Source organism: Lissotriton helveticus, chromosome 11 (assembly GCF_964261635.1).
Source record: "Lissotriton helveticus chromosome 11, aLisHel1.1, whole genome shotgun sequence".
NCBI classification, from domain to species: Eukaryota; Metazoa; Chordata; class Amphibia; order Caudata; family Salamandridae; genus Lissotriton; species Lissotriton helveticus.
The window spans coordinates 189,313,960-189,341,384 of record NC_136072.1 but is presented as its reverse complement, the minus strand read 5'-3'; the positions used below and the strand labels follow the sequence as shown (position 1 = coordinate 189,341,384).

General features: G+C 51.7%; 1 protein-coding gene across 2 annotated transcripts in view; it reads left to right on the top strand.

Annotated features, from left to right (window-relative positions):
- The window catches only part of SMC4 (structural maintenance of chromosomes 4), a 630,932-nt gene that overhangs the window by 534,673 nt on the left and 68,834 nt on the right, over positions 1-27,425 (top strand). For both annotated transcript variants that reach the window (XM_078666858.1, XM_078666857.1), the window contains one exon: positions 4,426-4,608. In XM_078666858.1, coding sequence (XP_078522984.1) covers positions 4,426-4,608 — 183 coding nt within the window. The remainder of the gene's footprint in view (positions 1-4,425; positions 4,609-27,425) is intronic.

Here is a 27,425-nt window from a genome sequence, read left to right as displayed (position 1 = left end):
ATGCTACAGGTCTAGCTGTATACACCTCCAAAAAGAACTGAAAGTGGAGGGAATTGCTGTGCATTCTGGGATACCAGGAGAGTTCTGGAAAGTTTTCTTAAAGGCACGGTATCCCTTTTTAAGCCACATAATGGCAGCCTTTGGGGGCTTGTCTGTCCTGCCCTTCCTCTCTATGATTCCAAGGATTTGATGGGGGGGGGGGGAAGAGTGTTTTCCATGGTGAAACCTGTCAGACCGGTTTAAATGTGATATTGGTGGAATATCCTTTGCATTTCTAGTTGAAGTACTGGGCAGTGTAGCCTTGCATGTATAGGCTGCATTATTTGTCTTTAAATTCTCTCTTAAGTGTCTATGCAGGACTGCAAAGAAGACCGTTTTAGGGATTATTTTTGATTTCTCCGGGGTGCCCGCACATGAGCGGGACTATTCACTAGATTATGACTATAACAGAGATACCCCTACTACAGAACTGGAGTTACAGGTAAAACTACTCCTTCTACCCTAACTGCACGAGAGTTTCAGATGAACGACCCAACTCTTTGTGGGGTACATTGGAACGAAGAAAGATCATGGTTTACAGAAGAGGACCATCTCCCGGTGAGTCGTTCTCTGTATTAAGATATTCTATGCTCTGTCCAAGAAGCATCCTTCGGAAGGCCTAAGGGCTCATTCCACCAGAGCTAGGGCTGTTATCACTGCTTTGCAATTTGTAGTACCAGTCCTGGGCATTTGTCATGCAGTGGTGTGGGCATCCCTGCACATGTTCACCAGTCATTACTGCCTGGATAATCAAATCTCAAACTAATATTTTTGCCACTTAGTCTTGCAGGATTTCATAGGATAATTTTACCCGCAGTCCCTCCTCTGGGGATGGCATTGCTTGGGTATCTATTCAAAGGTAAGGCATCTGCGAGTAGATGTCTCTATCAGATGGCCAAGTTACTTACATTTGGTAACGCCTTATCTGGTAGAGACATGATCTAGCTGGAGATTTACCGACCCACCTATCCTCCCCGCACTGCAGGCGCGTTTCAGGTCCCTAGTTTCTTAAACCGGCCGATATCAGTGCTGTTCATGGCCCCGTGTTTTTGGCATGGAAACATCTGAAAAGCAACTTACGTCGGTGCACCGAGGTAACGCCTATGTAGGTGATGAAGACGTTGATTCCAGCATGAGCGAAGTCACGCAGAGCTGACTGCCACCTATCGGTGCGCAGGAGTATTGCTCAAGAAAAAACTTCCATATCCAATCTGACACCTGGGAAATTGAAAGTTATGGAATCTGGGGCTACATCAGGTCTCTATTACGGAAGGTAAGTGAGTTGTCCTTTAAGGACTATTAAAGAGTGGCACAGTGCACCATGCTTGCTTGCTTCACCAAATATTTGTCTGCACAGATCCTAAAAGGAAACCATTCACAACCCAAAACACATATGCATTTCTGTCTTAAAAGAGCTGTGAGTTCCTTTTAAAGCTAGCAAATTAGTCCGTTGTGTAAGAATGTTTACAGGGCCAACATTTTATTGTGCTACGTTGTGAGAAGTTGGCCTGATGTGCAGTGTTCACTATTCTAGTGATCACTATATATCAGTCCAAACAACCCTTATTGATGATTGGTTGTAAGTCAACCTTATAGACCAGCTATCCTAGTAGCATGGATACGAGCAGTCTAAGGCTAAGACTCTAGAGGGCGTGTTAAGCCAGCTGTTTTACCATCACATTACCCCTTGAACACCCAGTGAAAGGACACCACACAAGTGTTATGAAAATAAACAGTGTATTTATTAGAATCACAACAACCCTGTACTCTTTATGAGGACAGGGTGCTAGGCACACAACAAAACTCTTACGAAAATACTTAAGTTAGCACGTTATACACAAATGCCCGAGGGGCACGAAAAACCATATATTCTAAAAGTGGAATGCGAAATTACTAGCAGGTAAGTACAGTACTAATAGGCTTTGGACTCGCTAGGACTTGACTATAGAATCGTTAGATTACTTCTAGGAGGCCTAGGGGACTCGGGTGCAGAGTGTGCACTCTCACGCGGGATGCGGGACAAAGTCTATGGGAGCTAGTAAAGGCAAAGTTAGTGTTCACGGGCGAACCCGACCTGGTAGGAAGAAAACGACAGTGGATCCTGACCCTAGGATAGTGAGGCTATGCTGGGACACCGAAGTTACCTAGCCCAGGGGCTGCAGCTGCATAGGTCTGAAAAGACGTCGGGGATCTCGTTGCCGGACCAGGAGCCTGGAAGAAGGAAGTTGCTGGCAGGCGACCAGTGAAGGAAAGTTCGTTGGATCCAAGCCTGGATCGAGGAAGAAGAAACCTGAAAGCAGAGGGGACCAAGTTCTTGAATCACTAGCCAGTGATTAAGTGGGCACCAGGATGGCACCGGGCGAAGTCACCTCGACTAGGTGAGTGGGCGACACTGGCTCTGCAGATCTCACGGACCAGGAGGCGTTGTCGGCGACCAGGATGGAGAGGCGAGCTGTCCCACGATGGATGAAGCTGTCGGCGTCGAAGTTACCCAGGATTGGGCAACAAGCCTTGGCTAATTCAAGCCCACGCGGTGGACTCAAAATGGCGTCTTGAGTGGACCAGGAGGGTCCGGGGTGCTCCTCTTTTGGAAGGGAGCAAGGGCCAGCCTGGAGCAACCAGACCAGCAGCAGAAATGTCGTCGGGCGTCGTTCAGAAGGCCACAAGCCAGCGGGCTAGTAGCCAAACAACGCGGTGAGCAGCAAAAAGCAGAAGGGCCCCACGCAGATCGTGGAGATGCTGGGAGGCTGCACTTCGGTGCTGGAGCTGCTCAGGGTCGGGGCTTCTCGGACCCCAAAGCACTCACCAGGAAATTACTCGGCGGGCTTGCTGGAAAGAAGTCGTGCAGTCTTGAAGATGGCCGGTCCCTCGAGGTCTCGTCACACCCACGAATCTCAGCGTGACTGATGATGCAGGTAGAGGTCAGAGGTGCCAGGGAAGCCGGTTCTCGTCGAGCTGGGCAGTCTTGATCCGGAGGAGAGACTTGCAGCAGACCGCAGTGTTCTTAAGATGGTGCCTGCGGATGCAGGGTGACTACTCCTTAGTCACAAGGGAGAAATCTTAGGAAGAAGTCTTGAGTTCCTTTCGTGGAAAGTAGTTTCAGGATTCAAAGATGATCTGATTTGGAAGGGGGCCAGTTCCTACCTTTATCCTGTAAAAAGGGGCTGGCACGCGACTAAGTCCTGCCCTAGGGGTGGGACTAGGAGGGGGGTGGTTACACCCACTTCCTTGGCGGGCTTTTCCCCAGCACAGGGTCTGGAGTGACCCTGGAACTGGTTCCAGCCAGCCTATGCACAGTGAGCAGCGGGGTGCCACGTGCAGTCACCTTCCTCTAAAGCCCTGCCTACCTACAATACACAAAACCCTGTCTGGGACGGTGCTGGCACCGCCCCTGGCAGGAAACCCTTTGTCCTTATCTCCTGCTCTGGGAGGACTCCCAGCAGCAGGAGGGCAGACTTGTGTCTCGGTGGCAGCATCCATTTTGTGGAGCTGAGGCTCTGTTTGACTTTAACCGGGGTTAGGGGTTACATACATGTCGTGTCCCTCTAGAAGGGTGGAATGCTAACCCCGTCGCCAGAATTGGCGAGGGGTTAGTATTCCAATTCGTATGACACCTTACTCGACATGTTTTGATAAAGCGATACCAGAGTTGGCATATAACCGCGAGGATTATAATGCACTTAAGAGTATATGGTATGCGATATCATGGAAACGGCTAAGGGATAGATCCCGAAAGCCGCAGACAGGCTCAGCTCATGCCAGAGCACCATCTCACACGATTCCAAGCACTCTGCCTTCAGGATTGTTAAGGCCTGCCATAGGAGTGACTGATAGGAGATCTGTGTGTCCATGTTAGGGTTAGATATAGGTATACTATATCTAAAGCAAAGGGTGAGTACACCACCTTGCCCCAGCTGTCGTGCAGCCAGTTGTGTCAGATTTGGATGGCCAGCCAGGGGTGGCATAATACATGCTGCAGCCCCTGGTAGGCCCTGGGTACACCTATGCCCTGGGTACCTAAGGTACACTGTACAGGGACTGGTAAGGTGACTCAGTATCCAATTTAGATATGTACCTAAGGTACATGGAATCCATTTTACAGAGAGAGCAGTAGGCCTGGGGTCCTGAATAGCAGGGCCCCAGGTCAACTAAGTCAGAAAACCAGCAAAACACCAGGCAAAAAGTTGGGGGCAACCATAGTCAGGGATCTACCTTCCTACATACGTTCTCAGATTGTTTATCTTTTTCACCAAACTTGTGGTTGTTACTATCTTGTCTTCTCACCGCAAATACATGTCAACTTCCCTAGTAATTTATCTACCCAATGTTTAATGAAACATTCATTCTCATTATGAAGCAAAGTTCAATTTTCACAATTGTTTCTAGATGTCAAAAATATCTCTGCATCAAATAGAAGATCGGCCAGCAGAAGAGCTTGCAGTGCTTAGCCAAGAGGAGCTTGAAGCCATACATGATCCTGATGTGGTTAACAATCAAATTGCTCTTTTGGAAGCAAAGTGTATTGAAATGAAACCCAATCTCGGTGCAATTGCAGAGTACAAAAAGAAGGTAGGTTTCTTTTTCCTGCTAGCGCAAATGTTTACAAATAGTATGTTCTCATTTCCCAGACCTTGCGGTTAATGGCAAATGACTCACTAATCCAGTGCAGATTGTTTTTTGTTAATGCATCAAAGTATTCTGACTGATAGTCGTAAATGAAGACTAGTCCAGCTTGACATGCACACAATTAACTTTTTTACTAAAAAGAATCAAAGGTTAAAGTGACGTATTAAAGTAATGTCATATACAATTACTTTAAAGCCAAACACCACTGAAATTCACCAGTTTACTGAACCAACTATTACTTGCATCCATCCCCTCCATTCTGTGCTCATGAACTAACATACTACATCACTCATGACATGTTAAATTACATAATTGCGGGCAACCGCCACAGGGCTGGAGGGGTGGGTCTCACAACGGCCATGGGGCGTTGGGATACCCTTATCCAGCCTTCTTGAAATGGCAGTTGCAACATTTCTGCTATTACAGCCAGTCAGATTGCTTAATCCATGGGTTGACAGGGTAAAAAAAAAATCTAACATTTTATATATGTGTACGTTTTTTTTTTTTTTTCAGTGCCATGATCCCAAATGTTCAGATATCACTATTTTGACTATTAATTTCTCAAAAACGTTTGAACAGATTTTCACCAAATCACGTAAAAGCAAGCTTTCTGAGTGAATGTCTAGCTTTGTGCTAAATTAGATGTAATTCTGTCCAGCCTAGGCAGCGCATGCGGTGCCTCTTCGAGACATGCTGTATCTAGAATATGGGCTTCAAGAAAACCTTTTTCATTGTTTCCTCTTACTGTCCTTTGTAAATGCCAGCATTTGATTGGTGAATCCACTTAATAGTCCCTCATTTTGGAATCCCCCATGAAGACTGCCCCTGTTACTTGTACTCTTCCTCTTCATTTTATTTACTAGTACCCTGTGAGCACCTTTTTTTTGGTTGAATTTGTGCTTTGGAGTTAACGCACATGGCATTTGCATTTCTTTGTTTCCTGCTAATCAGATGATTCCAATGGTGCCTGTTCTGCGCAGTACTCCCTCCTGTGTTGGCTTTCGAGCTAACAAAAACACACAACATTTGCATCTCATCACTCATTCGAGGGCGCCTATTCTATGCACTTCTCCTCCCACTTATTTTCTTTTGCTCCTGCACGGTTTGTTCACCCATTCCTGTTACTGTACATGTTCACCCATTGTTTAATTATATTTGAGTTTAAATTTACCATCTGCATGTTTTTGTAGAGCCCAAGCCCAGGCTCCAACCCAGTTCCCCATGCCAAAAGTTTGGAGCTGTTTCTTATGCCACATCGCTAAGAGTCTCTTGTTTCTATCACATGCATTAGGCCATGCCCAGTAACCTGGCAAATTCAGCACATGGTGTAGTCGGACCCCACTTTGCTCGGTGCTTTCTAGTTTTTGTTTGCCTCTGCTCGTGGACTGTAGTGATATGTTCCAGTCTTGTTTCTTAGTTCGCAACATTTACGTCACATTTCATCTTTCTTCACAGCTGCCAACCTCTCGTTTACTTTGAGCTCCGTGTTGATAAGTGTTTGTGTTTTACTTTTGATTCACTTTTTTATTAACAATAAATACAGGGGATAGCCAATGCGGAGGCCCCGTCCACACCTTCCGCGGACTGCATAGTAAGGCTTGAGTTACAGAGCCAATGAGCTGAGCACAAGAAGCAGGCGATCGCCTTGCTTCCTATATATGGGCAGCAGCAGTATTTCTGAGCTTCCCTCTGATGTCGGAGAGGCGCAGACAGAGTTGTGCAGTCTACTTACCCAGTATTGGGGTATCTTTCATAGATTCACATGCTTGGATCATTACCGGTCATTGAGGTGGGAGTCCCATGGTACTAAAGTCAAGCAGTATATTACATTTCCACAGGCTATCGTGGCACTAGACAATAACTTTAATAGTCTATCTATCTTTTTATTAAATAGGCCCACACTTTAGATACTAACAGTCAGAAGCTAGCACCCTGTAGAACCTTCCCAAGAGAGGCGGAGTCCCTCAGATTTTCACCGCTCAGCTCAGTTTTTCTTTTTATAAACCGCTTTCTCATTTGAAAGAAATGTCTGTTTCGCCCCTGCAAGACCTTTGGGGGGAAAAAGAGGGTTCACCTAGATGACCCTCACAGACTAGATCTACTTCATCCATGAACAGCATGAGGTAAAACAGTGCAACGTATGTTGCACTTTTTCCTCCGAAACCTTGAGAGACAGAGGGCAGGGTGCTTTTGTGGCTTAAGAAGACTCAGAAAACATCTTCTGATGAAGCGATAACTCTTCCAAGTCTCACGAGAGCCTAGTCACAAGGGTAAGTCTGAGGCCAAGAAACATCAAAAAACCTATCAGACTAAAGATGCTCTTAAAAAGGAGAAACATAAGAACATCTCCCCACAACCAGCCTTATCGTTAAATTCCACAACTTCTAAGGAAGGAAAGCAGGAATCTGCTTCATCGTCTGGCTTGTTGAGCCATAAATCCTCTCAAATATCCCTCTCTGCGACTGTCTCACTATCAAAGCCACAAATTATGATTATAACCCTTTCGTCGTCGAGACCGTCAACTGCTCCACCGTCATCCACTTTTGTCAACGCCAGTTATACCATAGACTAGGATCTTGTCGAGAAGGAAACCGCCACACCTGTTGACTGCACCCGTCAATGCCATTGTCAATGAAAGCACCTAAAGAGATATTGCTGACGACTGTATCGTCAACACCACCGCAACATGGTTCCAAGATGAGCAAGGCCTCTCTAAGACCTGAGCTCACTTTGCCTTTGCTCCCTAGTTACTTGCTGGACACGTAAGAAACAGATGACGGTCCATTTGAGACTGCTCATTGACCCTCGAAATTGAACGTAAAATGTCAGGAGGACAACTTTGACTATTATGATGAGGAAGCCATATTATCAACATTACCCTGTTCCTCCGAAACAATACCACCAGTACAGATATTATGTAGATCCTCCTAGACCAGATTCTACAAACTACCACCTCCTTGATTCAGGACTTACCAGCTATGTTAACGGATTACAGGAAACTGTTCCCGTATTCTCAAGAGGAACATACTAACGTGCCACCTCTGGTAACTTCTACACCAACATTCTCTCCTCCTCCTACTCCTAGAGTGACTCGTCACATCATACCAGCACCTCCTAGGGATGATTTATCCTTTCCTGAGGATGACGCGGATGAGGGTAAAATTCTGGATCCTCCACCAGCTACGGATGAGGTAATGATTATATTATACCGCCGCCTTCCCCATCTCCATATCAACTTTGACTCTCCTTCGGAGGATATAGGAGGTTCTGCAGCGTGCATCTTTTCTGGATTCACTATGCTGTGCATTATTCCGCCATCTAGTGGTTTGGTCCGGAATTGTAGTACTTACGGAAGCCCCACATTTGGTAGCCATCTTCAGCTCCCGATTTGGAGAGAAGAATTGTGGAAAACTGAGAAAATGGTTGGAAAACAGAACACCGGGGTAGTACATCTTAAGTGGTAACTTGATGACAACCGCAGCTCAACGAAAGGAGGAAAATCTAGAACTTCGTCGACCTGAGACTGCGCATACAGGGGGCTCCCTGGGTGCGTTAAGGACAAGACGCCATTCAAGTTTTGCAAGAACTGCCACCACAAATCAGTACAAAAGATTCTGATGGATACATTTGCCAGTGGATTCCTCACCTCGTGAATATCCCCTGTGCCAGCAACATTCGGAAACTTTGTAGCTCTCCACGAGGACGTGGGCGACGTCAGAGTCACGACTCCGCTCGCGACCTCGCTGACGTCACTAGAACCATAAGAGCGCCTCGTCGGCGTGATGACGTCAGTTGCCTTTTTTCCGCGCCGTCGACGCCAACAGTTTTTGGGACTCTCTGTAGATTGTTACTTTCTGTTTCCAGTTGTATCCTGTTTTCTCTTTTTCTCTCTTCTCAAAGATGTCGTCGAGAAAGGCAGAATTTAAGCCTTGCAGGGAGTGCGGTGGACATATGTCCATAACGAATCCACACTGTGATTGTGTATGGTTTGTCATTGGACAATGATGTCGAGGATTGTCCTTCCTGCAGGAAGATAAACCCAAAGGCTTTGAAAGAAAGGGAAGCCAAGCTGTGTATGGCGAAGGTTCGTATAGAGAAGAGGTCGGAGGAAATCGAAGGCGAGATTGGAATCGGATTGGAAGTCGACGTCCGGTCATGTTTCGAAGTCCAAGAAACCTCTCCTCTACCTCTTCCCCTCTTACCACAGCAAAGCAGCCCTAGAGCCACCATTCTGGATCATGCTGGTCCTGTCGGGGGTCGGCTTACCCATTTTCCACAAGATTGGGAATCTCTCACTACGGACCTTTGGGTTCTAGATCTTGTAGAAAATGGGTATGCTCTTCCCTTTCGGGAATTTCCTCCAAATTACCCTCCTTGCCAAGGGCTTGCTCGGAGGACCATCTTCTCCTGCAGGAGGAAGTCCTGTCTTTGTTGATAAAAGGCGCGATAAAGGTGGTTCCAGAGCAGGAAAGCGGTCATGGATGCTAGTCCCGGTATTTTCTGATACCCGAGAAGGATGGCAGGTTACGTCCACTCCTGGATCTCAGGATCTTGAATCTTTTTCTGAAGCAAGAAAGGTTCAAGATGCTCACCCTGGTACAGGTTCTTTAAGCGCTGCAGCAAGAGGACTGGATGGTGTTTATCGACTTGCAGGACGCGTAGATTCATGTCCCGATCCTGAAGTATCTCCGTTTCACGGTAGGATCACAACATTATCAGTTTGCCGTCCTTCCGTTTGGACTTACTACTGCACCTCTAGTCTTCACCAAGGTGATGGCAGTGGTGGCAGCTCATCTCAAAAGATTGGGGATTCCAGTTTTCCCCTATCTGGATGACTGGCTGATCAAAGCAGAGTCTCCAGAGAGGGTTTGTCATCATCTGCAAGTAACAACCCAGCTGTTGTACAGGAGGGGTTTTTCGATAAACGTGCCCAAGTCTCACCTGGTGCCCTCTCAGCGCAACCTGTTTCTAGGGGAAGTACTGGATACTACTGTCTGTGGAGCATTCCCTCCACCTCAAAGGATTCTTGACATTCAGGAAATGATTCCTTTGTTTTACAATGGAGCGGTTGTTCAGTCCTGAAGGTCCTTCTCCTGCTCTATCTGTTTGCTTCCTGCATTCTGTTGGTCAACCATGCACACTGGCACATGAGGGCGCTCCAGTTGTGCCTGCGCAGGCAGTGGTATCAGCACAACAGAGATCTCGGGGAGTCGATCAGGATCTCCAGAGAAGCTGCTGCGGATCTGTCTTGGTGGAGCGTGGAGGGCAATCTGTCTCAAGGAAAGCCCTTTCATCTTCCTCCATCGGTGGCCACAGTGATTACGGATGCATCCACTCTAGGGTGAGGTGCTCATCTGGGGGATCTGGAGAACAAAGGTCTTTGGTCTCCAGAGGAGAGGTTGCTTCATATCAACCTTCTAGAGTTACGGGCTATATGTTTGGCTCTCATGGCCTTTCTCCCTTCCCTTTGCGGTCAGTCGGTGGAAGTCCTGACGGACAACAGTACCGCGATGTGGTATGTCAACAAGCAGAGAGGAATGGGGTCTCAATGTCTCTGCAGAGATGCTCTGCGACTCTGGTCCTGGGTTCAGGACCATCAGATTTGACTGATGGCAAATCATCTGGCCGGTGTTCTGAGCGTTCGTGCAGACCGTCTCAGTCGGCAGTTCTCTGCAGACCACGAGTGGAGACTTCTTCCGGAGGTGGTTAGTCACGTCTTCCGGACGTGGGGGATTCCTCAGGTGGACCTGTTTGCCACTCATGAGAACGCTCACTGCCCGTCATTTTGCAGTCTCGAGTATCCGATGCGGGGAGCTTTGGGGGACACGTTTCAGTTGAGTTGGAGCTCTCAACTCCTTTACGCCTTTCCTCCTATACCCTTGATTCCTCGGGTTCTGAGGAAGATTCGCCAAGAGTGGGCCCAAGTCATATTGATCTCCCCCTGGATTGGCCAAGAAGGGTGTGGTACACAGATCTTCTCCACTTCTCCTCGTGCCCTTCGCTCCGTGTCCCTCTCAGGGCAGACCTCCTCTCGCAGTCGCAGGGGCAGGTTCTACACCCCCACCTCCAGAGCTTACACCTTCATGCCAGGAGATTGAACGGGGCAATCTGAATTCTTTCTCTCTCCCGCCTGACGTGGTGGATGTTATTCTTTCAGCCAGGCGGCATTCCACCAAGTCAATTTATTCTTATAGGTGGGCCAAATTTGTTTCATGGTGTGGAGAGAAATCTATTGACCCCTTGAGGGCCCGTTTATCCAACATACTTCAGTTTGCTCTTTCTCTGGCCCAGCAGGGTTTTGCTGTGGCTACTGTAAAAGGTTACTGTTGGCCTTGTCGGCATTCCTTTGCTTGCCGGACCAGTGTTCTTTGTTTAAGTCACCTATTGTATTATGTTTCATTAAGGGCCTTACCAATAAATTCCTTACTACTCCCTTTATTGTCCCTCAATGGGACTTAAATCTTGTCTTAACCTACTTGATGGGTTCACCTTTTGAACCTTTGCACTGTCTTTCAAGACTGTTTTTCTTGTTGCAATTACCTCGGCAAGGAGGGTAAGTGAGCTTCAAGCTCTGAGTTTAAAACCCCCGTTTTTGACTATCCATGCTGAAAGAATGGTACTCCGGACCAGGGCTGCTTTTCTGCCTAAGGTGGTAACTCCTTTCCATCTAGGGCAATCTATTACCCTTCCTTCCTTCTACCCTCCCCCTCACCCTTGCAAGGAGGAGAAGCGTCTTCACCGCTTGGACTCAAATAGGGTGGTTTGCTTCTACCTTGATAGAACTAAAGACTATTGTGTGGATCGGCAGCTGTTTGTGGGACTTGCTGGCTGCAGAAAAGGCAGAGCGGTGCAAAAGTGCACACTTTCCATATGGATTGTCTTGTGCATCAAGATTTGTAACTCTTTGGCCGGTAAGGAACCTCCAGAAGGATTAAGAGCTCACTCTACCAGGGCAAAGTTGAGGACATTTGTAGAGAAGCAACTTGGGCCTCCCTCCACACCTTTGCGAAGCGTTACTGCTTAGATTGCGAAGTGTGGGGGGATGGCCATTTTGCGTGTTCTGTCCTTCAGGATTTCTTGGTATAGGGGAGTGGACACCCTCCTCCGGGAGTGGGGAATGCTATGGAATTCTATTCACAAGGTGAGGAATCCACTGGCAGATATATCCATCAGAAGAACAAGTTACTTACCTTCGGTAACGCTTTTTCTGGTGGATACAGTAACTGCCTGTGAATTCCTCACTGACCCACCCGCCTCCCCGTTGTCCACTCTTCTATACCTGCAATCTTGTAATGTTATGGTTGTTTTTCCAATAGAAATGTTGAATTGTTAATGCTTTTTGCATGGATTTCATTGTTTGTGTACTGAGTATACTGTATCTATGTCGGTACGTCCGTGTGCCTCAGGGGCACGGAAAAAAGGGCGGAACTGACGTCATCACGCCGATGAGGCTCTTATGGATCCAGTGACATCAGCGAGGTCGCGAGCGGAATCGTGACTCTGTGACGTCGTCCACGTCCTCATCGACGTGTAGAGCTTTGAAAGTTTCCGAATGTTGCTGGCGCAGGGGATATTCACATGGTGAGGAATCCACAGGCAGATACTGTATCCACCAGAAAAAGCGTTACTGAAGGTAAGTAACTTGTTCATCAGCACCCAGTCTGTAACCTGTGCCTGCCGCTGGATCATCGAAGCGACGACTTTAACGCCTGCTCAGTCTTTACTCCCAAGACGTTGAGGGTAAGGGAAAGGCAGCGACGCGCAAAGTACAATATGCAAGGCAAAGGACCTCCACCATTACTGAGAGACCTGGGCCTCTCCAGCGAGGAGGAAGACAACGTCGCCGAAGGACCAGAAGGCAACGAGGACACCGAAGTTTTGGTCATCAAAGTCAAAGAAGGCATCGAAGGAGGTAAGAGTCGCCGACCTCGAAAAAACCCAGAAGTCTCGTAAATCAGACCTTAGACCACAAAAAGGATCCTCTGCATCGAAGCATTCGGCGACCGTAGCAAATACAGAACGTAGGATCCTTCGATAAGGACCCCGGAGCTGCAAAGGTCCTCGAAAAAACCAAGACGTCGAAGGACCGTCTGGAAAAGGATGCCTCGGCATCGGGAAAAAAAAGCCAAAGCAAGCCGCTTCGGCGGCGTCAGTCGAGAAACTGGAAGCGCACATTCTCTACACCGAAACGCATCAGGCCCAGATTGAGGAGAAGAGGAGGAGGCTTGAAGCCGAAATGGCAAATATCCTCCAGTGCAAAAAAGACTTCAAAAGCTTGCAGCAATTCAAGACACCGCCGAGATCAACGGAAACAGAGACCCAAAAGGTTGCTGAAGATCCCATACCACTGAGAACCCCCAAAATAATCGAGAAAGAAGAGGAAAGCTTACTTCTTCGGAAAAGATGCTGAACAGGACAAAAAAAGCATATGCAGAATAGTCTAACTCGGAGACTCAAGAACTCCAATGGCAAGACCTCAACGCAGACTCGTCCGAAGAGTCTGTAGAGTCATCTTTCGAGGCCATCACCCCCTGATGACATTGACATGTATAATCGGGTAATAAAAAAGGCTGCAGAAACTAATGGGGTTCAGCTGGAGGAAGAAAAACATCAGTCTTGTTTTTTATTGGAAACACTGATGCCTACACAATCTAGGAACCAATTCCTACCAATGCTGCTTAGTGTCTTAGACCAGTGTAAAGGCATTCAAGGAACCTTCTGTTTGCAAGGCCCTAACACCAATATCAGAGAAAAATATAAACACTCCTCTAAAGACCCTTTATACATCAGGGGATCAGTGCCATCTGACTCAGTACCTCATCAGCAAGGAAAAGGGCTAATGTGCTTACCACAGTGGGACCGCCTCCAGACAGAGAGAGGATGGACCTCGTAGGAAGGAAAATGGAGAGAGCTGCAGCAATATGTAGCTTATTGCAAACTCAAATGCTTTGCTCAACAGGCATGCGTACCAACACTGGCAGGAGGTAGGGAACTGTTGTAAAAGCTATCCGAACAATTCCAGAAAAGGGCAAGCCACCTGGTGGGAAAATCATTGCGAACACGTGTTTGAAGTCAGCCCTGGACACAGCCGAAAAATCAAGCAGAAAAAGGAGGATTGGCATAACAGAAAGAAGAAATGTATGGCTCAGAATATCAGGCTTCAAGCCAGAAGTGCAGTGCAACATAATTAATTCTCCATTCAATGGCGAACAGTTATTTGGAACGATGGTTCATGACAAACTAAACCAACTAAAAAAGAACAAAATAGCAAGGTCCATGGAGGCCCTGTAGTTCAGAGGTATGCGTAGAGGCACACCGTGAAGGCCAGCGGGGAGAGGTACAGAACAACTTACTACCCCATACACAGGTTACCATCAAACATACCAGGGCGGGAACCAAAGCACGCAACAGGGACAGCAACAAGGCTGGCAATTTCAAGGAAGAATATCCTTTTGCAGCGTGAATCTTTCTGGATTCACTATGCTGTGCATTATTCTGCAGTCTTGTGGTTGGGTCCGGATTCGTAGTCTTTGCTTTCTTTTTCTTTTTTTTTTGTAGCCCAGGTGGGCGTCGACGTCCCACCTTTTGGTGTATTTCCGATGATGTCGGCACGCTTCCTGCAGAAGCTCCCACTCTCTGGGCGCCATCTTCAGATTCTTTTTTCCGCGGTTGGGTCTGGATCGTTCCCGAAAGGACTCCAGACATTTTTGGAGAAAGAAAAATACGCACTTTGCAAGAAAAGAGATTGAGAAGACTACAGGAGACTACATCATCGAAGAGGACGACGAAGGAGAAGGACGTCCAAGTTCTTGAAGTTCATCGGAGAATGCAAGCTCAGGGGGCCCCCTGAACGCATGAGATGGACAACACTCCTTTCAAATTCTGCCGTAACTGCCACCACAAGTAAGCGCAGAAGGACCAGCACCCGGTCTGCAACCTTTGCCTACCGGTCGACCACGAGAGCGAGGACTGCAACGCCTGTTACGCCTTCACGCCGAAGACTCTTCGAGTGAGAGAGACAGAGGATAGCCAATGCCAGCATGCAGGGCAAGGGACAGCCACCGTCCCTTCGAGACCTGGGGCTATCATCAGACGAGGAGGACAACGCCGCCGAACACGACGGCTACACGGTCGTTGAGACCGATATTACGAAGACTCCAAAGAAGGTAGGAGACTCTACGGCCCATAAGGCACCGAGAGACCCATAGTCTCGAAAAACTGAGGTCAAAACCTCGAAAGCGCCGACGCCGAAAACTTGGTCGTCCGCGGCTACACGGAGAAGGACTTCCAGGCAACGAAGGACCCGAGAGCCAGCTCGGCACCGAAACCTGCGATGCCGAAAGTCGCCTCGGCGCTGACCTATCCGCTGAAAAGAGCAGCCAAACCATTCGACGCAGACCACGCGGCCGAAATGGAGAAAAGACAGGCCGAGATGAAAAACATCCTGCAGCGGAAAAAAGATTTCGACGCCAGGATGAAGGAATACATAATCCCGACACAACCTAGGCTACAGGTGGTCGAGACAATGATGGACGAGGACTAGGACATCAAAGGACAGTCGGTGAGCGTCGAGACCTTCGACGACCAAGAAGAGGCGGAAGCCTACTACGAGTATGAAGGAGACAACGACCGCAGGACGCTCCTCTGGTCTGCATCCTCGGAGACTCGGGAAATTGGCAGGACGTCGACACCGAGAGTCCAGAAGAAACAGTCGACACGTATCCCTCGAGGCCCTCGCCTGATGACATCGGCGTCTACAACACAGTCATCAGGAATGCAGCTGCAGTTTTCAAAGTAAAACTCAACGAATTGAAGCAGAAGGCAGACTTCCTTCTCGAGACACTGCTCCCCACACAAACAAGGAGCCAGTTCCTGCCCATGCTAGACAGTGTCATGGCACAGGGGAAAGAGGCTTTCAAAGAGCCAGCTACATGCAAAGCCGTCACTCCCAGGACGGAGAAGAAGTATAAACATTCCTCCAAGGACCCACCCTACATTCAGGGCTCAGTCTCAGCAGACTCCATCGCAGCCACAGCAAGGAAGAGGGCCAATGTGCCTACTACTTCTGGGCCACCTCCAGACGAAGAAAGCAAGAGGATGGACCTGGTGGGGAGAAGAATTGAACGGAATGCCGCAATGCATTGGCGCATGGCGAATTCCAATGCACTGCTCAGCAGGCACCAATACCAGATCCTGGAAGAGCTGGCCAGTTAATAAAGAACATGCCACAGGAATTCAAGCAAAGAGCTGAAAACCTTGTCGAGGAGGGGAAGAATGTAGCTAATTCTTGCCTCAAGACTGCCCTGGACGGAGCAGACACCTCCAGCAGGCACATGATGATGGGCATCACAGAAAGAAGGCAAGCCTGGCTCAGAATTTCGGGCTTCAAGCCAGAAGTGCAGCACAGCATCCTCAACACACCGTTCAACGGAGAAACGTTGTTCGGAGCCCCAGTTGACGAGAATCTCAGCCAACTGAAGAAGGATAACGAGACTGCAAGATCCATGGGGGCATTGCAGTTAAGAGGTACTAAAAGGGGCACCCTGTCACGAAGACCTAACGGGAGGGGAGGAAACCAGCCAGGAACATCACACCAGGTGTTCCAACAAGCCCACTAAGCAGACACCCAGACACAGCAGGGGCAGCAACAACAGTCCTGACAGTACCAACCAAGAGGCCAGTCCTTTCGCGGGAGAGGGAATGGATGTGGACAGAATAAGAGAGGGGGACAGCAACCCGCCTCTAAGTAACTCAATAAAACTCCATGTGCCCACCTGAGCCAAAACTCCCAGGGTGGAGCACAAACACATCAGACAGGAGTTACGCGAATTAAACACCTGTGAACATGTAAGACCAGTGGGAGGAAGACTGAAACACTTCAGGGAGTAGAAGAGTATAACATCAGACAAATGGGTACTCAACATCATACAGTTCGGGTACTGCATAGAGTTGGAAGGAAAGCCAACGGACAGAAAGCCAAAAAAAAAGGCCACTAGCAAGGAAAGAGCTAGAGCTCCTTCGGGAGGAAGCAAAGGAGCTCCTGCAAAAGCAGGCCATAGAACCAGTACCTTACAGGGAAAGGAACAAGGGTGTATACTCCAAATACTTCCTGGTACCAAAGGTGGACGAAACTGAGACCCATACTGGACCTAAGATTCTTAAACAAGTTCGTAAGAACGCAGAAGTTCAAGATGACCTCCCTGCAAGAGGTACTTCCTCAATTGAAAGGCGGGGACTTCATGGTCACCATAGACCTAAAGGATGCCTACCTGCACATCCCAATGAACAGGAGGCACAAGCACCTCCTCAGATTCATCATCGGAGAAGACCACTACCAGTTCACAACCCTGGCGTTCGGACTCAAATCGGCGCCAAGGGTTTTCACAAAGTGCCTTGCAACAGTCGCAGCACACCTACGAAGGGATGGCATACACGTATACCCTTACCTGGACGACTGGCTGATCAAAGCAAGCTCATACAGAGTGACCAGCACACTGATGAACCTAGGATTCTCCATCCACTGGGGGAAATCCTCCATGGAACCAGAACAAATAAAAATCTTCCTGGGAGCACAGATCGACACCTTACAGAGCAAGGTGTTCCCCAGCGAGAAGAGAACGATAGCGCTTGTGAGGGAGACGCAGCTCTACCAGAAGGGGCAAGCTCGGACAGTGAGGACAGCGAGCAAAATCATGGGCATGATGGCATCATGCATACACCAAATGCCAAATGTAGGGCTCCACATGAGACCTTTACAGGAATGGCTACAGGAGCAATGGTCACAAGCTACAGGTCGTTGGGAGGATCTAGTGGTTGTAACGCACTCAGTGCAGAAAGAGATGGTGTGAGAAGTTGGCCTGATGTGCAGTGCTCACTATTCTAGTGATCACTATATATCAGTCCAAACAACCCTTATTGATGATTGGTTGTAAGTCAACCTTATAGACCAGCTATCCTAGTAGCATGGATACGAGCAGTCTAAGGCTAAGACTCTAGAGGGCGTGTTAAGCCAGCTGTTTTACCATCACATTACCCCTTGAACACCCAGTGAAAGGACACCACACAAGTTGTTATGAAAATAAACAGTGTATTTATTTATAACAAGACTACCCTGGCTCTTAATGAGACAGGGAGCTAAGCACACAACAAAACTCTTATAAAAATACTTTAAGTCGCACAATTTACACAAATGCCCGAGGGGCACGAAAAACCATATACTCTAAAAGTGGAATGCGAATTACTAGCAGGTAAGTAACAATTCTCAGAGGCTTTAGAAACGCTAGGCCTACAACACTAAACACTCAGGTTAGGAGCAGGAGGCCTAGGGACACCACGTGCAGAGTGGGAACTCTCACGCGTAAGGCGGGAAAAAGCCTATGGAAGCTAGAACTCACAAAGTTACTGTTCTCGGGCGAACCCGACTAGGTAGGTCGAAAACGACAGTGGATCTGGACCCTTGGATAGTGAGGCTATGCTGGGGCACCGAAATGCCGAAGTTACCTAGCCCAGGGGCTGCGGCTGCATAGGTCTGAAAAGACGTCGGGATTCCTCGTTGACGAACCAGGAGCCTGAAGAAGTTGTTGCTGGCAGGCGGCCAGTGAAGAAAAGTTCGAAGGGATCCAAGCCTGGATCAGGGAAGAAGAAACCTGAAAGCAGAGGGGACCAAGTTCTTGAATCACTAGCCAGTGATTAAGTGGGCACCAGGATGGCACCGGGCGAAGTCACCGCAGTCAGGTGAGTGGGCGCTGCTGGGCTCTGTAGTCTCACGGACCAGGAGGCGTTGTCGGCGACCAGGATGGAGGTACGAGCTGTCCCACGATGGATGATGCTCTCGACGTCGCTGGACCCAGGATTGGGGCAACAAGTCTTGGCAAATTCAAGCCCACGCGGTGGACTCAAAATGGCGTCTTGAGTGGACCAGGAGGGTCCGGGGTGCTCCTCTCTTGGAAGGGAGCAAGGGCCAGTCTGGAGCAACCAGACCAGCAGCAGTGATGTCGTCGGGCGTCGTCAGGAAGGCCACAAGCCAGCGGGCTAGTAGCCAAACAACGCGGTGAGCAGCAAAAAGCAGAAGGGCCCCACGCAGATCGTGGAGATGCTGGGAGGCTGGACTTCGGTGCTGGAGCTGCTCAGGGTCGGGGCTTCTCGGTCCCCAAAGCACTCACCAGAGGATCCCTCGGCGGTCGTGCTGGAAAGAAGTCGTGCAGTCTTGAAGATGGCCGGTCCCTCGAGGTCTCGTCGCACCCACGGTTCTCAGCTTGGCTGTAGAGGCGGGTAGAGGTCAGAGGTGCCAGGGAAGCCGGTTCTCGTCGAGCTGGGCAGTCGGATTCCGGAGGAAGGACTTGCAGCAGACCGCAGTGTTCTTAAGATGGTGCCTGCGGATGCAGGGTGACTACTCCTTAGCCACAAGGGAGAATCTTGAGGAAGAAATCTTGATGTCCTTTCGTAGAAAGTCGTGTCTTGATTCCAAAGATGATCTAATTTGGAAGGGGGCCTGCTCCTACCTTTATCTGGGAAAAGGGGGCTGGCACGCGACTAAGTGCTGCCCTATGGGTGGGACCAGGAGGGGGGTGGTTACACCCCTCTCCTTTGGCGGGCTTTCCCCAGGCCAGGGGCTGGAGTGCCCCTGGAACTGGTTTCAGCCGGCCTATGCACAGTGAGCACCGGGGTGCCACTTGCAGTCACCTTCCTCTGTAGCCCTGCCTACCTGGAATACACAAAACCCTGTCTGGGACGGTGCTGGCACCGCCCCTGGCAGGAAACCCTTTGTCCTTGCCTCCTGCTCTGGGAGGACTCCCAGCAGCAGGAGGGCAGACTTGTGTCTCGGTGGCAGCATCCATTTTGTGGAGCTGAGGCTATGTCTGACTTTAACCGGGGTTACAGGTTACATACATGTCGTGTCCCTCTAGAAGGGTGGAATGCTAACCCCGTCGCCAGAATTGGCGAGGGGTTAGTATTCCAATTCGTATGACACCTTACTCGACATGTTTTGATAAAGCGATACCAGAGTTGGCATATAACCGCGAGGATTATAATGCACTTAAGAGTATATGGTATGCGATATCATGGAAACGGCTAAGGGATGGATCCCGAAAGCCGTAGACAGGCTCAGCTCATGCCAGAGCACCATCTCACACGATTCCAAGCACTCTGCCTTCAGGATTGTTAAGGCCTGCCATAGGAGTGACTGATAGGAGATCTGTGTGTCCATTTTTAGGGTTAGATATAGGTATACTATATCTAAAGCAAAGGGTGATTACACCACCTTGCCCCAGCTGTCAAGCAGCCAGTTGTGTCAGATTTGGATGGCCAGCCAGGGGTGGCATAATACATGCTGCAGCCCCTGGTAGGCCCTGGGTACACCTATGCCCTGGGTACCACAGGTACACTGTACAGGGACTGATAAGGTGACTCAGTATCCAATTAGATATGTACCTAAGGTACATGGAATCCATTTTACAGAGAGAGCAGTAGGCCTGGGGTCCTGAATAGCAGGGCCCCAGGTCAACTAAGTCAGAAAACCAGCAAAACACCAGGCAAAAAGTTGGGGGCAACCATAGTCAGGGATCTACCTTCCTACAGATGGCATGGGGAACATAAGGGGGAAGCCTCTGACGCCACCAACGCCAACAGTGACCATTACCACAGACGCATCCCAGAAGGGATGGGGCGCTCACATGGAGGAACTTAAAGTAAGAGGCCTGTGAACACCAGCAATCTGAAAGAAACAGGTTAGTATTAGATTCCTTACCTTAGAATATCCCCAGGCGTCAGTCTGGATCCGGAAACTTTTGCGTAGCAGTACCCCTGCGCGTCGGTAGGCGTCGTCTGCAGGCGTCCCCTGCGGCTCCGCGTCGTCGGCGTCGTGCGCCGTGATGACGTCGCTGGAGTATATAGACGCCGCCTCCGCGCGCTGACGTCAGTTCTTCTTTTTTCCGCGCCAGTTAGCGCAGATCCGAAGAGCAGTACTCCGGTCTTTTGACCAAGTTTTTTGTTAACTGATTGATCTTTACGGTGCCGGTAGGATGCCCGGTTTCAAGAGTTGTGACGAGTGCGACCGCCTGATGTCGGTCACCGACCACCATCGACTCTGCCTCCGGTGTCTGGGCGCGGACCACGACGTGGAGTCCTGCGTCGACTGTCGGGCCTTGACTGGAAAAGCTAGGCGGGAGCGGTCCCGCAAGCTTCTCGAGCTCCGGTTGTCGGCCCCGCGTCGAGAGCGGTCCCGGTCCGGTCGGAGGTCGAGGGAGCGGTCGAGGGAGCGGTCGCGGAGCCGCCATGGGCGCTCCGGGAGTCGCCACCATTCCTCCGGCTCGTCAGGTAAGCACAAGAAGTCGGGGCGTCGCCATCGCACCCCCGACGCCCGCGTGCTGCGGCCGGGGGCTCGGGTGACCCCACCCCCGCGGTCCCGCATGGGTCGCCGACGCCGTCTACCCCACACCTGTCGGTCCCTGGGGAAGGCGCGTCGCGTGAGGAGATCGAGGCCTTCCTCATTGCTATGAGGGCGAGGTCTTCTCCGGCGGGGCCTTCGGCGCCTGCGGGCCCGTCGGTCCCGTCTGGGGGCCCGAGCGGTTCGGGTGCTCCTGCCCCGGCGCCGCCGGTGGCTCCGGCCCCGGCGCCGCTGGTTCCCTCTGGTTCGTCGCCGGCTGGTCTCCCGGCCTCTCCGGCGTCGGTTCCTGTGGGCCAACCCGTGGTACCGCCCCCGCGTGGTGCAGCGACTCCGCCGTCGGCTCCGGCCGGCGTCGGGTCCCCGGCACCGACGCCGCGCGGCGCCACCCCCCTTTCCTCCCCGACTCCGGACTCGGAGCCGGACCGGCGTCGGCCGACGCCGGACCCGACGCCGATGGGGCCCGTTGACCCCGATGTCTATATCGTCGACCCAGAATATGGGTATGACGAGGAGGAGTATGGAGAGGGTTGGGAGGGGTCTGAGGACCCTCTATCCCGTGCCTGCCAGTACGATGTGGACTGGGTAGGTGATCTGGGTGATGCCAGTGGCCTGGACGAGTCGCCCAACCCTGGGTTTGTCTCTCCGTCCCCTGTGGCGTCCGAGGCGGGTGCTGCCTATTCGGTGGTCCTGATGAGGGCTGCCAAGGCCTTACACCTTGAGCTCCCCGTCGCGAAGGTCAAACCGAATATCCTGACGGAAGTTTTTAAACCGCAGTCATGCCCCCAGGAGCCTCTGCTGCCGTTTAATGAGGCCCTGACGGATGTCCTTCTGGGCACCTGGTCCAGGCCCGCTTCTGGTGCGCCGGTTGACCGGAACGTTGCCAGGCGTCACCGTCCCTGCTCGGACGACCCTGCCTTCCTGTCCACCCATCCCTCCCCGGAGAGTCTGGTGATCCAGGCCTCCACTTCACAGTCCGCATTTCCGTCGGCTCCGCCCGACCGGGAATCAAAGAGGTACGACCAATTTGGTAAAAAAGTGTTTTCCTCTTTGAGCGCTGGACTGCGGTCTTGTAACACCGCGTGCCTCTTGGGCCGCTACACCCACTCCCTGTGGGATACGGTCGAGGAGTGTTTGCCGCAATGCCCCCAGGAAGTGCGGGACAAGCTCACCCGGGCCTTGGTTGAAGGCCGGGATGCGGCGCGGTACTCGATCCGTTGTGGTCTGGACACCACGGACTCACTGGGACGGGCCATGTCCACTACGGTGGCGATTCGTCGCCATGCCTGGCTGAGATCTGCCAACTTCTCACCAGACGTCCAAAATACACTTATGGACATGCCATTTGATGGCAGTCGCCTATTTGGTGACAAAGCGGACCACGCGCTGGAGCGCTTCAAGGACTCCAGGGTCACGGCCAAGTCCTTGGGTCTCTCGACCCAGCGCCAGCAGACGGGTTCGTTTCGGCCCTTTCGTGGCCAAGGGAGGGGAGGTCCCACACGTGCTGCCAGCCACGCGGCGCAGAGCGCTCCCCAGCGCGGTGGCGCCCGTGGTTTCCGCCGTGGTGGCGGTAGAGGCCAGCGTCGTGGTCAGTCCACGCCTCCCTCCGCTGCGGCATCCAAGCCTTCCTAGTCCGAGCTTTCGGGCTCACGTGACGCCAGTGGGTGGCAGGGTTCGCCATCACCACTCCCGCTGGCGCGCGATAACATCGGACAGGTGGGTGCTGCAGCTTGTCCGAAGGGGCTATGCCCTCCCCTTCGAGTCCACTCCTCCAGCCATGCCACCGCAGAACCACCGTGTGTCGGGGGACCACTTGACACTTCTGCGGGAGGAAGTTACGGCCCTCTTGGCCAAGGGGGCCATCGAGCGCGTTCCTGGGCCAGAAGTAGGGTGTGGTTGCTACTCCCACTACTTTCTGGTACCCAAGAAGGACAAGGGAGGCCTGCGTCCTATCTTGGATCTACGGAACGTCAACGGCTTCCTCCGGAAGGAGAAGTTCAAGATGTTGACTTTGGCTCAGGTCTTGGCTGCTCTAGACCCACAAGACTGGATGGTAGCGTTGGACTTGCAGGATGCGTACTTTCACATCCCCGTCCTGCCGGCCCACCGGCGTTACCTGCGGTTCACGGTAGGCCACGAGCACTTTCAGTTTATCGTGCTCCCATTCGGCCTTACCAGCGCCCCACGGGTGTTCACGAAAGTGATGGCGGTGGTCGCAGCTCATCTGCGCCGGTTAGGGGTTTCAGTCTTCCCCTACCTCGACGACTGGCTGTTGAAGGCGGGCTCGCCCCAGACAGTCGTCCACCACCTTCAGATGACGGCAGACCTCCTGCACGAGCTGGGGTTTTCCATCAATGTGCCGAAATCACACCTGTGTCCCTCTCAAAAGCTCCTTTTCATCGGAGCGGTTCTCGACTCGGCGCAGTTTCGGGTTTATCCTTCGGAACGGCGGGTCCGGGATATTCAGGCTCTGATTCCCATCTTTCAGCCGTTATCCCGGGTTTCGGTCAGGTTGACGCTGCGGCTTCTGGGGCTGATGGCCTCCTGCATCCTTCTGGTGCATCACGCCAGATGGCGGATGCGGGCTCTGCAGTGGGACCTGAAGTTTCAGTGGGCCCAGCATCAGGGCAACCTATCCGACCATGTCCTGATCTCGGAGGGCACTGCGAGACAGTTGCAGTGGTGGCTTACGGACCGCGATTGGGTCAGGGGCAGATCCCTCTCCCTTCCCCAACCGGAGCACGTGGTTGTGACGGACGCGTCCCTCCAAGGCTGGGGTGGCCACTTGGGAGAGGCGGAGATCAGAGGCCTCTGGTCTCCGGCGGAGTCCCGGCTCCATATCAACATGTTGGAGCTGCGGGCGATTCGCCTAGCACTGAAGGCATTCCTCCCCTTTGTCAACGGGAGTGTAGTGCAGGTGTTCACGGACAACACCACCGCCATGTGGTACTGCAACAAACAGGGCGGTGTGGGGTCGTGGACCCTTTGCCAAGAGGCTCTGCGCCTCTGGCAATGGCTGGAACGTCAGGGCGTGACTCTGACGGTTCAACACCTGGCAGGTTCTCTGAACGCCAGGGCGGACGAACTCAGCCGTCGGTGCTCGGTGGATCACGAATGGCGTCTGAACTCGGATGTGGCGAGAGGCCTCTTTCAGCAATAGGGAGAGCCTTGGTTAGATCTATTCGCCACAGAAGAGAGCGCGCAATGTCATCAGTTCTGCGCGTTGGAGTTTCCAAGACGGCACTCGCTCGGCGACGCCTTTCGGCGCGAGTGGAGTTGCGGTCTGTTGTACGCCTTTCCGCCTATACCACTTCTGCCCAGAGTGCTGAAGAAGATCAGGCGCGACCGGGCCCAAGTTATCCTTGTGGCTCCGGACTGGGCTCGAAGGTACTGGTATCCCGAGCTACTCAGCATGACAGTCGGTCCCTCGATCCGCCTGCCCCTTCAGGAGGACCTTCTGTCGCAGCAGCAGGGGACGGTCCTCCACCCGAACCTGTCCAGTCTCCACCTCCATGCGTGGAGATTGAGCGGCGACAGTTGAGGCCATTTGACTTGCCTCCTGAAGTCTGTGATGTCATTCTGGCAGCCAGGCGTCCCTCCACAAAGTCGGTATACGCCTGCCGGTGGAACAGATTTGTGGCATGGTGCACAGCGAAGGCTGTGGATCCCCTTTCTGCCCCTCTGTCTGAGGTTCTCCTCTTCCTCCTTTCCCTTGCCCAGCAGGGCTCTGCTCTGGGCACTATCAAGGGCTATCTTTCTGCCCTTTCCGCCTTCTTGAGGCTACCTGATCAGCCATCTTTGTTCAAGTCCCCTATTGTGTTGAGATTCTTGAAGGGCATCACGCACATGTATCCTCCAACTCCGTTCGTGATGCCTCAGTGGGACTTGAACCTGGTTTTGACTTTCCTGATGTGCGCTCCCTTTGAGCCCCTTCATTCCTGTCCTCTCCGTCTTCTCACCTTAAAGACGGCCTTCCTGGTAGCCATCACCTCTGCCAGGAGAGTGAGTGAGCTCCAGGCTCTTTCTATTCAACCTCCTTTCTTGTCTGTTCATCCTGATAAGGTGGTTCTTCGGACTAGACCTTCTTTCCTGCCCAAGGTAGTCTCTGCTTTTCACATTGGGCAGTCCATCACCTTGCCCTCTTTCTTCCCGCCTCCGCATCCTTCAAAGGATGAAGAGCGGCTCCATCGTCTGGACCCAAAACGTGCGCTTTCATTCTATATGGATCGCACACGCCAGTTCCGGGTGGATGACCAACTGTTTGTTGGCTACGCGGGTGAGAAGAAGGGAAGGGCGGTACAGAAACGGACCATCTCTCGGTGGGTCGTCCTGTGCATCAAAGCATGCTACTCTTTGGCTCGGAAGGAGCCTCCTGTTGGGCTGAGGGCCCATTCCACTCGGGCCACGGCGGCTACTACTGCCCTGGGCCGGGGAGTCCCTTTGCAGGACATTTGCCAGGCGGCCACGTGGGCCTCGCTGCACACCTTTGCGAGGCACTACTGCCTGGACAGTCAAGTCCGGAGGGATGGTTTCTTTGGCCGTTCGGTCCTCCAGGACTTTCTGGTGTAGGTTGTATTGGTTCGCAGACCCACCACCGGGGTTGGTATTGCTGGGGTATCTATTCTAAGGTAAGGAATCTAATACTAACCTGTTTCTTTCAGATGAACAAGTTACTTACCTTCGGTAACGATATATCTGTAAGAAACAGTAGTTAGTATTAGATTCCTTACCGCCCCGCCCATCCTCCCCGTTCTGCGAACTGATACCTAGGGTTAAGGACATCCCTTTCAGGGCCCTAGTTTCAAATGGCACCAGTGTTGGTTCTCACATGGCTCTGCGTGTTCTGGCGCGGAAAAGCTGTGTGCAAAGAACTGACGTCAGCGCGCGGAGGCGGCGTCTATATACTCCAGCGACGTCATCACGGCGCACGACGCCGACGACGCGGAGCCGCAGGGGACGCCTGCAGACGACGCCTACCGACGCGCAGGGGTACTGCTACGCAAAAGTTTCCGGATCCAGACTGACGCCTGGGGATATTCTAAGGTAAGGAATCTAATACTAACTACTGTTTCTTACAGATATATCGTTACCGAAGGTAAGTAACTTGTTCGATGCGGTCAGACACATCAATTACCTGGAGTTGAAGACAGTTTTCCTAGCCATAAAGGCCTTCCAAACAAAACTGTACAACCAGAGAGTGTTGATCCAGAGAGACAACACAACAGCGATGTTTTACATCAACAAGCAGGGTGGGACACTATCAGCCCCGCTTTCGAAGCTAGCGCAGGAGATATGGAGATTGGCCATCCCACTCAAGATAGACCTGCTAGCCATACATCTACCAGGAAAGGACAATGTAGAAGCAGACTGGCTCAGCAGACAAACATCGGCATCCCACGAGTGGGAACTCAATACACAAGAAACGAGAAGGCTCTTCGACAGGTGGGGGCACCGTCGGTAGACCTATTTGCAACACGCCAGAATGCAAAATGGCAAAACTTCGCATCCAGGCAGCCCGGGGAGGGCTCCCTATGGATAGACTGGTCCAGGACATTTGCTTACGCTTTACCCCCGATACCGCTGATGCACAAGGTACTCAGCAAGTGCAGAGCGAGCAACATGACCCTGATACTGGTCGCACCGCAGTGGGCCAGGCAGACATGGTACTCGCAGATCATGGAGATGACAGAGTGCACCCCACAGATCTGAAAGAGACACGTTAGTGATAGATTCCTTACCTTAGAATATCCCCAGGCGTCAGACTGGATCCGGAAATATTTTTGCGTAGCAGTACCCATGCGCGTCGGTTCTTCTTTTTTCCGCGCCAGCTAGCGCAGATCTGGAAAAAGTTGTACCCTAGTCACTTTTTAACTAACCTTTTGAGACCCTTTTTGATCCATTCTATTAGACTCCGACGGTACCGGTAGGGATGCCCGGGTTCAAGTCCTGTTCCGACTGCCGGGCCCTGACGTCTACGGCTAGATGGGAGCGGTCCCGTAAGCGACTTGAGGTCCCGGTCCGAAAGGAGGTAGTCACGGCCTGCTCCACACCCGCCAGTCCCTGGTCAGGTTGTGACGCCGGGGGAGAATGGCAGACTTCCTCATGGCCATGAGGTCGCTCGCTCCTCCGTCGGGTTCCGCGGTGCCTTCGGGCCAAGCGGCTCCGACTGGATCTCCATGCGGGCCGGGCGCTCCGGCCCCGGCGCCGTCGGATACTTCGGCCCTGTCGGCGACTTCGGTCCTGATGCCGCTGGGTCCGGATCCGGGTCGCCGCCGGTCAATCTCGCCGGCGTTGGCCCCCCGGCGCCGTCCCTGGTCCTACCCTCGATTCGGGTCCGGCGCTGGAGCGGCGCCGCTATCGACGCCGTTTGGAGATT